Below are 13,688 nucleotides of genomic sequence, written 5' to 3' on the forward strand. Positions count from 1 at the left end.
TTTGGTGGGAGTTAGTTTGCATTGCTTTTGGCCTAGTAAAACTGCACCATTTAATACTCTAGTGAGAGAAAACATGGGTGAATTAGATAATTAATGAGGATATAAAAGGAAAGTAGTGTACAAATTTAAGCAATGAAAAACTTTTCTTAATTGGTGTGTAAAACCTTAAACGTCAGTTATAAAAAGAGGGAGGGAGCAGTAGATTACTTGAACCATTCCGCCGTCAATGTGTATTTGCGTCAGCTCTCACCGCAGCAGAAGTCAAGGTGAGGAGGAGTGGGAGACCAGACCACCATCAAATTCAAAACAATGTTCAGTTGCCACCAAAAAACAATGTGCTGTTCGAGTTGTTTGGTAGTACGGGCAGGATTGAGCCGCCTCTGAAGATGGCCATTCGCCCCCACCAATGGTCTCCGTGAGATTCAAACGACAACTATATATACGCATAAAATCTTCTGCATCCATCCTACAGCAGCATAACATATAGTAGTATTTTAGTACTATCCAATACTAGACTGACGTTATTCTCTGAACCATTTCCTAAACCAGAAACAAAATGAGTCTTCAAGGAGGAGGGGAAAATTGTGGGTCTTCGGCAGGAAGAGTGTTTACGGAAGAGCAGGAAGCCCTGGTGGTGAAGTCATGGAACTCCATGAAGAAGAACTCGGGAGAATGGAGTCTCAAATTCTTTCTCAAGTAAGTCGGTGTTCTCTGTTTTGCATTTGTCCTGTGTTCTTGAATGGCCTTTTGCTCCGTTCAGAATTAAAAATAAGCGGTTGGTGTCGTATTTCTTTTCCTTCTGATTATCAGGATATTTGAGATTGCACCGTCCGCTAAGAAATTGTTCTCATTTCTTAAAGAACCGAACGCTCCATTGGAACAGAACCCCAAGCTCAAGACCCATGCCAAGACTGTCTTCGTCATGGTCAGTAATTGTTTAATTTTTTCACGTTCGTACTCTGGCAGCAAGAAAATCCGATAAACAAACTATGAAGATGTCTCACAAGTTGCAACCAGATACTGGGACCTATTTTACTTTGCCTTTTAGCTCTGATGTGATCTCTGTTGCAGACGTGTGAAGCTGCGGTTCAACTCCGGAAAGCTGGGAAAGTTGTGGTGCGGGAATCAAGTCTCAAGAAATTGGGTGCCACGCATTTCAAATACGGAGTCGTGGATGAACATTTTGAGGTATAATTTCATCATCATCATCATCAGTAATTGGAATGAATGCTCTGCGGTACATATCTTTAGGTTACAGGGTAGCCCGACTGTTCTACTGTCCCTGTTAAAGATGAAATGGATATTTATCTAATTAAATGCTTGGATGTTTGCAACCACAGGTGACCAAATTTGCACTGTTGGAGACAATCAAAGAAGCAGTTCCAGAAATGTGGTCCACAGAGATGAAAAATGCATGGGGTGAGGCCTTTGAACAATTGGTCGCTGCCATCAAGACCGAAATGAAGCCCTAAACATCAAAACCATTGGGGGTGCGCTCCCAATATTTCTATCCGAAGTTTTCTGTTGCTCTTGTCAGATTGAATTGTCATGTTTCAATAAACCATAAATAGATTGTACAATTTGAAGCTGTTTCATAGAACGGAGCTTGAAGACATTGCACATGATACTTGGACACACTTCAAGATTGTAAGGCTTGTTTTATTAAAATGTTCGGTCCAGTCAATTAAAATATGCTGCCCGGCACAAGGATATGATAAATAATCCATCTTACTAATTGTGAGGTAAGTTTCTTAGGTTACAGAGTGCGATTATAAGGTCATCATATCGTGTTTCTCACCCGTAAGTAAAAATGTTAAGGGGACCTAATTCTATCTTTCATCAGGAAACGAGCGTTGCAATTACCTACTAGTAGTATTAAGGGATAATTTCACAAACCTCCCCTGAAGTATCTGACAATTACAGACAGAGAGCTCCCCTCAATTTTTAGAAATCATACCTAGTTCCTTTGCTTTTACTATTTAGGTAACAAAATAGGTCCATCAACCTAGATTTTTCCTCAAATACCCTAAATTACCCTTGTTCTATAAAAAACAAAAGAAAACTAGTTTTCTCAACACTTTCTTCCAAATTTGCAACAACACCACCACCAAGCAAACACTTTAAACTCCAATGCCAAATCTAATTATTTCCAAACATGCGACAAACCTATTAAACAAATAGTTTGAATAGTTCAAGAATTTTAGCAGCTCCAAAAATCCCAACATCTGTCTTGTAATATCATCCCAGCTAAAATGTTTTTGAAAAATAAATTCTCTCTTGATAACCAACAACTAAACTCACACTCTAAACTTCAATTCAATACCTAGCACTGTCGCAAAACAAATAATAATCTAACCTATCAACACCAGTAGAATAATATTCCGACCTCCACAGAAATATTTATTAACATTGTAAAACAGAGTAAAGCCATACATAACAAAACTAGAACCAACAATATTAATCAAGTAAAGAAAATCAAATGCATTTATTAACATCCTATACAAGTTTTCAAGATAATAATCAACCCAACAATTTTTCCATTAATCCCTTATCTTCCATGCTTCTTAATTATCAATTGCATTATTTATATCTTTATCATCACTACAAACATATTCATTTTTCTTTAGTTGACAATGAAATCTGCTCCTGCAAGTAAAATAGTGCCATATTCATCAAGTAAACAGAGATAGTTATGCTATGATAAGTCATCATTAAGATAAACAGAGATGTGGATATAGAGAAAAAGTAAGAGGAAAGGAAAGGCAAAGAAACAATAAAAGAAAGGAAAAAAGAATCGTTATTTAAAAGAGTGAGAGAAAGAAAGAAAGAAAAAATGGCTGTTGGTGGAGCATAGAAAAGATAGGGTTTCTTTTTTCTTTTTCTTGGATTTATTTAACCTTTACATCATATTGTGAATTATCTGTTAAGTGAAGGGCATTATAGTCATATTATCACACCAAGGGAGGTTAGAGTAATTTTTTAAATCTGAAGAGAGCCAAGTGAAATTGTAAAAAACCTCAGGGGAGGTTTGTGAAATTATCCCTAGTATTAAAGAATGAACGACGTATGCAGGTCAGGCATCGTAAAAGAGCAAACGCCAGCCTCCAGGAAACAAGCAGCTTAATCAAAGTTGTTAATAATTTAATGGGGTTTAGTATGCTTAGAGTTAGAGGAAATCCTTTGTGGATTTTTAATTAAACTGATCATTGCGTAATCAGCACTTGACAACAAATAATCAACAGTCCATGGTTCAAAGACTCGGCCGAGATCGAGACAAAGGAGCTTTTCGTTTAAATACTGAGATGAGATGATTCCGAGATAATAGATTGTCAGGAATTCGGTCGAGTTGCCACCGTAACGGGGCTTTCCGTTCCGATATCGGAATGAAATGATTTTGAGATAATGGATCTTCGAGAATTCGGTCGAGACGTCTTCAAAACGGATAGAAACGATTGAGTTACTTCTAGTCATCTCGAGTCAACTTGAATTTTTATTATTTTTGTTAATTTTTTATTATTATAATTATTATAATTTTTAGAATATTAAATATTTTAAAAATTTGTATCTCGTCGAGAACTCGACCGATATATCAAGATCGATGTGGAATGATTCAGGTCACGATCGCAACCGTGACTTCGAACCATGATCACCACTCGTCCGAGTCAACTCACTGTAGTTTAGATTCTTCCTAGCTTGCTCTGTTCCTAGCACGGAACCAAGTCCAATCCCAATAAGCAAATGAATGGGCTATCCTGCCCACGACTGATCCTGAAACTGAAAGGGAATGAATGGGAAAAAGAATAGGCATGTCATCGGATTGGGGGAGAGTTCTCTGAGCATTTTAGATCAAGAACGATAATACGCCGCCATGTGATGCGACGCTTTTACCTTCTGGTTAAACAGACAGATGCAGTCTGCTACTACTTCTCTTACGGTCAGGACTTTCCATGAAAAACTACTTACTAGTAATTGGTTGAGAACTTTTCAGTTAATTAGTAATTCGCAAGTAGTACAATAGATATAATAAAAAAGGTCAAGAAAGAAAGAATCTCTTTTGCTGATGCAGTTAACAGCCTTTTTAATTCATGAAAAGCAACTCCTCTGTTCCTTACAATTTCTATAGAATGTGACTCGAGAAACCATTCCAACTGCACCATCATAGCTCTGTTGGCAACTTCTGACAGGACCCTGTTCCATAGTCGCGGCGAAAAATCCGATTGCTGCGCTGTTTTCATCCTGTAAAATTACCGATGTTTGCAATGTAGCGCGCCCATGTCCGGATCGCTGAGCGCTTTGCTGGCCTTGACGGCTAGTACACAGAGATCTTGTAGAGAGAGAGGTAGTCGAAGCATTGGAACTGGCAGGAGGAAGTAAAGTTGGCCCGGTTGCAATTGCTCATCTTTAGCCACTGGGCCAGGGACTGCATTGACATGCATGGTTTCCGAGCTCGAAAGGAAGAAATTGGGGTTGTGGGATAGGATTTCCGCTGCTATTGTGGGCTGCCAAAGTTCTTGCAGCCTCCCATTCCAGTGAATTACCTGAGCTGCTGTGGGCAAATTCACCTGTATTCCGCCTTGTCTTGTGATGCGAGAAGAAACACACAGTCCCATGATCACATAGTATATGGTTTTGAGGGATGTGTCAAATTCCTTTCAGAATGGAATTTTAGAGAGAGAGAGAGAGAGAGAGAGAGAGAGAGAGAGGGAGGGAGCGATCGAAAAATGATGGGGCGATGCAATTTTCTGAGGTTCTGGTCGCAAATTTATAGAGAAGTCCCCCAAGGTTGAATAAAACTAACTTTAAAAAGTGCATTTTTGGAATAGTTTATTTTAAAAAAAATTAGTGTGGCACTTTGTGGGGGAAAAAATGAACATGCAATTAAAACAGATGCTAGGCGAAGGATGATGCCAGTCATATTTAGACACCTAAAAAAAAAAAAGCTTCTGGCATTCGCCTATTATGTGCTATCTTGCCTCCAATATATATATATATATATATATATATATATATATATATATATATATATCATTTGGCCTAAAAAAAATTCAAAAAATTTGTGAAGAGCCTAAAAAACGGTTTGCTAGTATCATTACGCAACAACAACTACAGAAGACTAGTAGTAGTACAACATCCCCAGCATTTTTTGTTTTCAAAGGTTTGGGGTTTGTTTGATTGACGAGTTGGTTAAGCGATCCAATCCTCCAGTTTGTATGTAGTGGCATTTGCACGAGGTTTGACGCTGGTGCAGGGAGGGGCCGTCGATGCTCGATCCTACTATCACTTTTTCCGTGTCTGCTTATTAAAATCTCGTCAGTCAATTGGTGGACCGAACCACTGGGCCAATGGCTCAGTGGCCACCAGAGAGGTTGGGTTGTAGGTGAGGGCTCAAATACCATCTACAGCGAAAAAAAAATTTAAGAATTATGCCATAACACTCTCTTGATCTAGTTAGATCTGTATACCCACTAGCTCCTACCACAGCGTCTTCAGGCTCTCCCTCCCCCTAGATTAGGATAGAGTAAATTATATAAATATATTTTTACTGACAAAAAAAAAAGTCAATTGGTGGACCGATTTTGTTACTGCACTATTTCACCACCATAAACCAAAAATTTCATGTTTGGATGGATAATAGCTGGCAAGTTGAGCTATGACTAGAGTAGTAAAGTTAAAGAGCATCCACCGGCAAATGGTTTGTGATACAAGTATGTAGCAAGAGATCTCGAAATTTGAGATTTATATATAAAAAAAAAAATCATTTTGAATTTACTGAAATCATCTCTGTCGCCACCATGACGGCATGATATGGTTCTGCAACTAGTATTCTCTAGCGAATTTATGTATATTTACTAGTAGTATTTGGCAAGTGTAGCCCATCTGAATTGCAATTTTTTTTTGGAGGGTTTTGCAGAAAAAGTATATTACAGTAATTTGATGTATGTAAGGTAAAAAAAATAATTCAAAATATATTAAAAAATATATATAAAAAATTTTTAGAGAGAAAATTGCAATCCAAATCTTTCTGATATGCCATTTGTCGGACTTGTGCACTGGACTTCTCTTTATTCGGTTTGACATAATGTGGTGAATCAAATTTTAACTTTTTGTTTGGATAGGAGTTTATTTGAGATAATTACGGTACCACTTTTTGTGATGTGACGTATGTGAGATAAAAAGGTGATTGAGAAGATAAAAAGGTGATCGGTAGTAGATTATTCATCAAATTTATCAGTACATTTTTATATCATATATATCAAATCAAAAAAATGATACAATATTTCATTTAAAAAAATATATAATGATCTACTGCCCAGACACGCTCAAGATCTTGGCAAGACTTCTCCTCAATAATACCGGTCATGTCAAAATTGGGGTTCCCATGTCACTCTCTATCTGAATGTAGCATATAAAATTCAATTTCTCGAAGATAAATACTAGCAGTTCATTTGCCCTTTTATGGGACGTAAGACTGACGCGGATCCATAATCTTTCCTTCCTAGCAGCCTCCCAAGTTCCAGATTCAAGGGAGTCTCATTGTTCATGCACGAAATATTCATAGTTACAGCCTACAGTTTTGAGAAACAAAAGCTTGGGCCATTATGGGGACGTGCGGCGATCGTTTCACATTTCATTTCATGTATCATTCTTTTTTCTCCGACAGAAGCAATCACTCTACTTTTGACTACTACTTTTTGTCCAGATTCAATATAGTCAGATATACCGGTGATTTCGACAGGTATTTCGTTGAAGCCATAACTTGGTGAATTAAGATAATTTGACCGCTAAATTGATTTTGGGAGAGCGGATACGATATATTCTCGGATTAATTATGGGCAGTAATATCATAAATTGGAAAGAAAAGTACATACCCGGATTAGATCAAGTTAATTATTTTTGTTCAATCGTCTTGCCTAGTTGCCTTAATTCGAATCAATACACTATGGTCTGCAACAAGAGCATCCACCTTCGTCATGGATCGAATGTTTTCCAGGCCAAGTCTCGTGAATCAGGAGCTCAACTAAACCAATCTGGCCGGACTGATATAGATTCAGAGAACCTGCACCAGGATTGATTTTTTTATGGTATGATTAGCTTCATCCGCACAAGCAACATCCCTTTCTCTTTTCCCTTTTTGGCCACTTTAAAGTTCCTAATTGACCGGGAAATGACCGTGTCAAAAATTAATTATTGCTATGTTCGACGAGCAGAAATCCTTGATATAGAAAGAAAGAAAAGTTGCAAATCGGTTTCACAACTGGCCGTGGTTCATGGATCATGGGGACGGGCAGGTGGGTTTGGATCTTGAGACTCCAAGAGAAATCAGAAACTAGAAATGGAATACGGGCCGGGCCAGTTGCCAAGACCAACAAAGGGTCAAGAAAATCATGTGAACTAGGAAGTTGTAGCAATAGGATGCGAAAATTTTTATTCACAGAAAAAGGAAGAAAACAAAATGACAGATAAAGATGTGTACCGCGTATGATGTGAAAGTTTCCCGTGGCTGCTTGACAAAGAGAACCGTTTCTTGAAGAGGCCGTGATTCAGACGAGATTAGGCAAGCATTTGAGGACGAAATCCTGGAATTTGTCAAAATCATAGTTACGTGCAGTCATGTTGATTTAAAAAGTAGGCCGTTCATGCTAAAATTGAATTTGAAACCCAATTACAAAACATCCCCTAAGTATGCATTCAATGTTATGTGTCACATCAACAGTATTAATAAGTGGAAACGTAATTTTGCATCGGATAGAAAAAATGGACAGATATAATGGATAGAGGTGTTGGATCCTTAATCCAACATTGGACTTATATGTGAACAATTATGTATTGCAAACTGTCAATTAAGGTTAAACCCAACTAAAGTGATCAAATATAGTTTGGACTTAATGTATCTAATAGGATGTGTGTCTTTAATGTACAGAGACTTAAGGGCTCCTATTCCTATGATGGGCTGAAATAGGGATTCAAAAGATAACAAGAATGTTACTTATAAATAGGGTTATGGTCCCCAAGTCACACGTATCTTTTTTGTCGTATTTTCTAATACCACAATATTCAGCCCTTTCCTGATATCCTATCGTCAGGAAAGATAGTAGAGAGATACTAAAGGACTCTCTCAAGAACCGGTAAATACGTGTTGACCTGGAAGACTACTCCAAAATCTCTAGGGATTGAAGCACCAGTTTGTCAACATGAATCAAGGTACGCTTCGGCAATTTTGTGTTAATTATTTCTCAATAATCGCCATAAAGATTTTGGGGTTTCATAGGTGATAATTTTCACCAAAGGTTAAATATAAATAACCGCCCTAACAAGAGGATCCCATCTCAAACCAGAAGAACCTATTTAGCCTATGTTTTCCTGGGCCCTGGATGTGTGAGAAAGTTTTTCACATTTAACTTTGCTTGAATCAAGAAACCACTTTCTGAATTGAATTGTGCTTATTCTTGTGATTCAGTAGTATTTTTATAGTTGTATTGTGTTTTGATTCAAGCGAGATTTTTAATTTTCTTTGTACGATTTTAACACTACTGCTATACAACATGAAAGTGCTACGCCAGATTCCAAAATGTCCTCCACGCTAATGCATAACAGCTCAGTGGACAGTCCTCGCCATAATCTAGTGGAAAAAAAATTTTAGAGGCAAATTTGGAATATTTTTCTGTAAAATAAATCGTAACACTTTTTTGTTCTAGATAAAAAATAATTAAAAAATATATTAATATTGTGGGAAATTAATGGATTATTTTTCATCTATAATATTTAATTGAATACAAAGATGTAGCTCTAGGCTTATAATCATTGTAAACATTTAATAATCATCTCAAAGAATATTTTTCAATTTTCTCAATATGCTTTGTGATATTTGATGAATATTATTACATTATGATAAACATACGTGTCAAACTTTTTAAAATATTTTATAATAGTTGAACGTTTAGAGCACATTATATTTCTAATATTATTGATATTTTATCTTGAATTATTCACCGCTAATGAAAAAGACCAAAAAAAAAGGAAGAATCCGTGCATGACTGGTTCTCAATCTGAACGCGAAATAAGACCAAGCGAAGAAATGTACTGTTCCGTCCCAAGTCCAAGTATAGCACGAGCCCACTAGGCCCAAAATAAATTTCAATTGCACGGTCTTAGAGTGTATACTGGGCATTTCGTTAAATGCCACATGCTAATAGGTCGCTAAAGATTTGCAGTCGCTAAAGAGTCGTTTTTTTTTTCTTTAATTTTCAGTCAAAAATGAAATTAAGTATAGGACATCAAAATTTTTATGGTATTAATGTATAATGTTAAAAACTATATATGTTTGGGTAGAAAATCTTTTTTTTTTTTTTGGTGGCATTACACTTTTGGCATTTATTTCTATGAATTGGGTTACGATCAAACAGAAGACTATAGTATTGCATTTGTTTCTAGGATCTTGCAATCTAATCCATAATTAACTATTAAAACAATCCAACTAATGATCCGATTAGCATTTCTCTGCATTTACCTATTACATCCCCATGTATAATCACTTTTAAATTAAACCATTAAAAGAGGATCGGAAGAACAAGCACTACAATTAATCATTATGATACTGCCATCTATATTGGTTGATTTGCAGCATTTATTCTGAATATCTATTCAGACATACGAAACAAGCCCTAGACTAATTTTTTCAACACCATCTGATAAGAAAATAATGCTTATTCTAAGCAAAGATTGCCAAAAAAAAAAAAGAATTATTTGGTAGGAAATTTGAAATAGCGTGAGAGACAAAACCAAAGAAGCTGAAAAGATACTCAACATTTGAAATATTGCTATAAAATTCATAAAATCCCAAACATGATGAAATTAAAATAATAGCACACAAAAAGTAGAAAATTTTTAGGAGCTCCTTTGGTATATATATATATTTTTTCATGATATTCAAACTTTAGAATTCTATTTTAAGTGTTTTCAAGGTACACTAAATTGGAGCATTTTATGTTCCATGTACAGTGTTGTTAGTGATTCTTAAAAAGAGTTTCACAGATTGTTTAGGATTTTTTGAACGTTTCTAATCTTATTTTGTCTACACCGATGTCACGACAACCATTAAGAGCAGCAACTGTTGTCCAGGTCCCGAATCAGGAGTGCAATTGAAGTATAAATACAAAATTCCATATGCAATTCACAAGATTAGCTTTCATGAAGATGTGCGTGAAGCCTGACCTTTTTCAAAGAACAGAGCTTCAAAACTGCTTTGAGAAAAAGGACTAGCACGAAAAGATAACTAGCAGCTGCTAGAGAAAATGGGCATAACAGATTAACAAGAGACCAAAAACCGGAACCAGCTTATCTCTCCAGTGTTTTTTCAGAGTCCTGGGAGCCCTTATTACTCTTCCGCTTCAAGTATCACACTCAACGTTGCAGCAAACTTGCTCACTTTCGATTTGCCTGCTCCGTCTACAGCCGGTGGTCCTCTCCTCTTTACCAACCTCAAATCGCAGTAATCAGCCTGGGGAGTCGTTGTTGACCTCACCTTCACATTTTCTTCATGGAAGAACGCTAGCGGATCCTCAACAGCAACCCTTCTAGGTCTATAACAATACTTGTTCATTTGCTGTTCGCTTCTCATACTCAGAGCCACGCTCGCTTTAACAGCCAGAGAAGCCATATCCTCGGCTTGAAGCCGGTGCGTCAAAAATATCAAGGGCAGCTCAAAGTAAAGCTGCCCCGGCTGCAGCTCCTCATCCCCGTTTACAGCTGAAACTAGGCCATCAAATTCCATTTCGTCAGCGTTGCATATGAAGAAATCAGGATTTCTCTTTGGCAAATTCGAGACCTTCATAGGACAGGAGAATTCTTCGAGTTTACCATCTAGCAGAATCAGTTTGGCCGTCCTCATGGACCCCGTCCTCCCATATGAGGTACAATTTCCCATCTCCGAAGTATGTGCTCTGGCAAAGTAGTATATTGATCGATGCAATAGCAAGCTATGTAGGTGTTACGATTCAATGCATATAATACGTATATACATACGTGCGTTTTTTTGTTTGTGCGAGAATGTTTGAGAATGAGATGTTTTCGTTGTCGTGGATTTATGGGCGTTGATTTATTCAAGATTGTAGAGCGAACCTGGAGAAGGAAGGAATTCTTAGGCACGCGTTTTGCTTGGAGCCTCGAGATATATTTCACAATTCACACCTGGTAGAATTTAATCATCGATCTCATAGAGAAATGGTAGGAGGAGAAGATGTTATCTACTTTGTATTTCCTGTACGTCTGAACTTTCACTTAGTTTTTCGCGTCCGTCGTGTTTCTTGACAGATCGTTTTCAGCAGGGCTAAATTGTGGTCAACTATCAACATATCAGCTCAATAATAGTTTTATAATTGACTTAGAGCTGGAAATTTTTGACGAATATATTCTGATCCGACGTTGAATTCGAGCGTTTTTTTTTTTTTTTTTGGGTTTTATTCTTTTGTTTTCTAATCATCTGCTTGTGAAAGTTTTCGCGCAAAGATTAGATCTAGAGTGTGAATTCGAGTTGCTTTTATAGACAAAATTAGATTCATATAGCGATCCAGGGAGAAACTGTTTGCTTACGCTGATGATCATCGATCAGTGCCAAGAATGGACTAGAATAAAAATATAAGATGGATTGAAATTTCAAGCATTAATTGTACGCCTTCTAGTGTGATCAGCCGAGATCAAGTGCTGGGTATTAAATTCCTTCTATTTTATACTTCAATTATCGCTTGACAATTTTAGGTGCAGCCAAAAAGATTTAAGAAATAAGAGATGCGCGCATTGTGAAAGAAAATTGATTGAAGACAATTGACACTTTCTGAGGCCTCGTAGCTAAAATTGAGATTCTATGACGTAGATGTTTTGAATTCTAATTTTTCTTGGGGGCTCTTTAGTAATTAAGTATTGTGATGCTCGTACATGCACGTACAGTTGCAGCCAATTGAACTCTTGTTACAAATCATTGGGACAGGTGCGGCCGACTTGTTCGTTGTTTTTGGACTAACTTGCAATTTTTTCAGACCTTTCTTTTCCTTTTTTTTTTTTTTCCTTTTGATGCTGATAAAATTATTATTTTCACGCTCGAGGTAAATTTTGCAATTTCGCAAATTAAGATCCCAAAAAGATGTTATGCCTTCGATGCTTTAACCTCCAAATTTTGTAGATTCTTAGTGAAGCAATCAAGGAATATTGGACGAGAGCATTTGGATGGGGACAATTGTGTTAATCTTGAAAAAAAAAAAAAAAAAAAAACTTGGGAAGGCACATTTTCATTCTATAACTAGCTAGAGTCTTTTTCTTTTTTTGAGATGAGTTATTGTGAGGTTCAAAATCTTCGAGGAGTGCGAATTATAATCCATTATTGATCCCAAGGTCTAAAACGTTTAATCCATCGACCAGATTGTAACCGGATGTCGAAGATCGAAAGGGGTACGAGGAAGAGGAATAACACTACTGGCATCATCAACAAGGATATCAAACCGGAGAAATGGAAGTTTGTGGTGGTAACATGGAGTCCAATATTCACATTCATTCTTAAGCTTCATTACAGCGACAGAATACGATCGTTAGAAAATTAAGAACCAGCAAATCAAGTTACAGCTGCATGATATTGCTCTTATTATTAAACTTGAATCTGGTGATATTAATTTGGCAATATTAATCAGAAGAATACCTGTGATCTTCATCGAACGACGTGACCTTCGATCTGACGTAAAACCAGACAATATCAGCAGTTCACTCACTGAGTATGCAAACGGTAACAATTAAAGTTTTCATCCTATTTTGATATAAGTGAACCAACAACCCCCGCAATCAGAGTGGTAGGATCCCCAAGAACGGCCGAGATAACAAACTGCAAAGCCAAACCAGCAATCTCGCAACATTTCTGCACCTTACCTTTGCTTCTGCGGTGGTAACTCTGCAATGTACCTCTCAGGCTGGGAATCCTAGTCTCCAATTTCCTAGTCCCATTTCTTGCCCCAAAATATATTTCATGCCAACTTTCCACCAGCATCTCCTTCACGCACGCAACGTGCAGATTATACTTCTTGCAGGTGGATCGGTAGCTCCAGCTCCTCCCTTTCCTCCCGCACCGGTGGCACGAGGCACCAACCTTCCTGTACAGGTATAGCTTAACTTCACCGTCGTCAAGCACCATGGGGAGCTTGGCGCAGCAGGGGTGGAGATCGAAGCCGCAGGACTTGCAGTGGTAGACGAAGCCCGTCACGTCCTTCTCGCAGGCGTTGCAGTAGCGGGGGATGTTGCCGGGGGGTCGAGGGAGGAACTGGAAGGAGCATTTGGTGTAGAAGGGATGAGTGATGGAGGAGGAGGGAAGAGCGCAGTGCATGTGAAGATCGTAGTCGCAGATGCTGCATTTGTAGCGTGACCCGATGCCCACTTCTTTGCAGCCGTCGCACTTGAATGGGACTTCTGTGTACTCGAATTTCAGCTTGTGTTGAGGGTGGCTGAAGTGAGGAATTTCGTTGTATCTCATTGTAGCTTTTTTTTTTTTTTTTTCCTTTCCTAGAGGCACTTGTTGAAACTCAAAAGAACTTAGGTGTTTGAAACTTATATAGAAAAAGGTGATTCTTGGCACTTTAGGCTTTAGTTAATTAAATCTAGATCCATTGGACTTCTAAGTTTTGGGTTTTTTTTTTTTAACTAATTAAGGTTAC

At 37.6% G+C, this 13,688-nt stretch overlaps 3 protein-coding genes across 3 annotated transcripts; 1 reads left to right on the forward strand and 2 right to left on the reverse strand.

Annotated features, from left to right (window-relative positions):
- Window positions 1-433: 433 nt before the first annotated feature.
- On the forward strand, window positions 434-1,625 carry LOC113731338 (anaerobic nitrite reductase HBII). Its single transcript, XM_027256549.2, has 4 exons — window positions 434-696; window positions 811-925; window positions 1,072-1,188; window positions 1,341-1,625. The coding sequence occupies exons 1-4, from the start codon at window positions 557-559 to the stop codon at window positions 1,470-1,472; spliced, it is 504 nt and encodes a 167-aa protein (XP_027112350.2). The 5' UTR covers window positions 434-556; the 3' UTR covers window positions 1,473-1,625.
- Window positions 1,626-10,165: 8,540 nt separating this feature from the next.
- LOC113729727 (uncharacterized) lies at window positions 10,166-11,380 on the reverse strand. Its single transcript, XM_027253976.2, has one exon. It carries the CDS (start codon window positions 10,922-10,924, stop codon window positions 10,376-10,378), a length of 549 nt encoding a protein of 182 aa, XP_027109777.2. The 5' UTR covers window positions 10,925-11,380; the 3' UTR covers window positions 10,166-10,375.
- A 1,126-nt stretch (window positions 11,381-12,506) lies between these two features.
- Window positions 12,507-13,551, reverse strand: LOC140036771 (uncharacterized). The gene has a single exon (XM_072079390.1). The coding sequence runs from the start codon at window positions 13,505-13,507 to the stop codon at window positions 12,791-12,793; it is 717 nt and encodes a 238-aa protein (XP_071935491.1). The 5' UTR covers window positions 13,508-13,551; the 3' UTR covers window positions 12,507-12,790.
- Between the last annotated feature and the right edge of the window lie 137 nt (window positions 13,552-13,688).

The sequence above is a fragment of the Coffea arabica genome, chromosome 2e (assembly GCF_036785885.1).
Source record: "Coffea arabica cultivar ET-39 chromosome 2e, Coffea Arabica ET-39 HiFi, whole genome shotgun sequence".
Lineage (NCBI taxonomy): Eukaryota > Viridiplantae > Streptophyta > Magnoliopsida > Gentianales > Rubiaceae > Coffea > Coffea arabica.

Bases quoted from the DNA above. Each gene is read 5' to 3' on its own strand.
- LOC113731338 (XM_027256549.2), top strand. From the start codon at position 557: ATGAGTCTTCAAGGAGGAGGGGAAAATTGTGGGTCTTCGGCAGGAAGA. The intron at 697-810 runs GTAAGTCGGTGT...TCTGATTATCAG, and splicing joins AGTCTCAAATTCTTTCTCAA to GATATTTGAGATTGCACCGT. The intron at 926-1,071 runs GTCAGTAATTGT...TCTCTGTTGCAG, and splicing joins CCAAGACTGTCTTCGTCATG to ACGTGTGAAGCTGCGGTTCA.
- LOC113729727 (XM_027253976.2), bottom strand. From the start codon at position 10,924: ATGGGAAATTGTACCTCATATGGGAGGACGGGGTCCATGAGGACGGCC.
- LOC140036771 (XM_072079390.1), bottom strand. From the start codon at position 13,507: ATGAGATACAACGAAATTCCTCACTTCAGCCACCCTCAACACAAGCTG.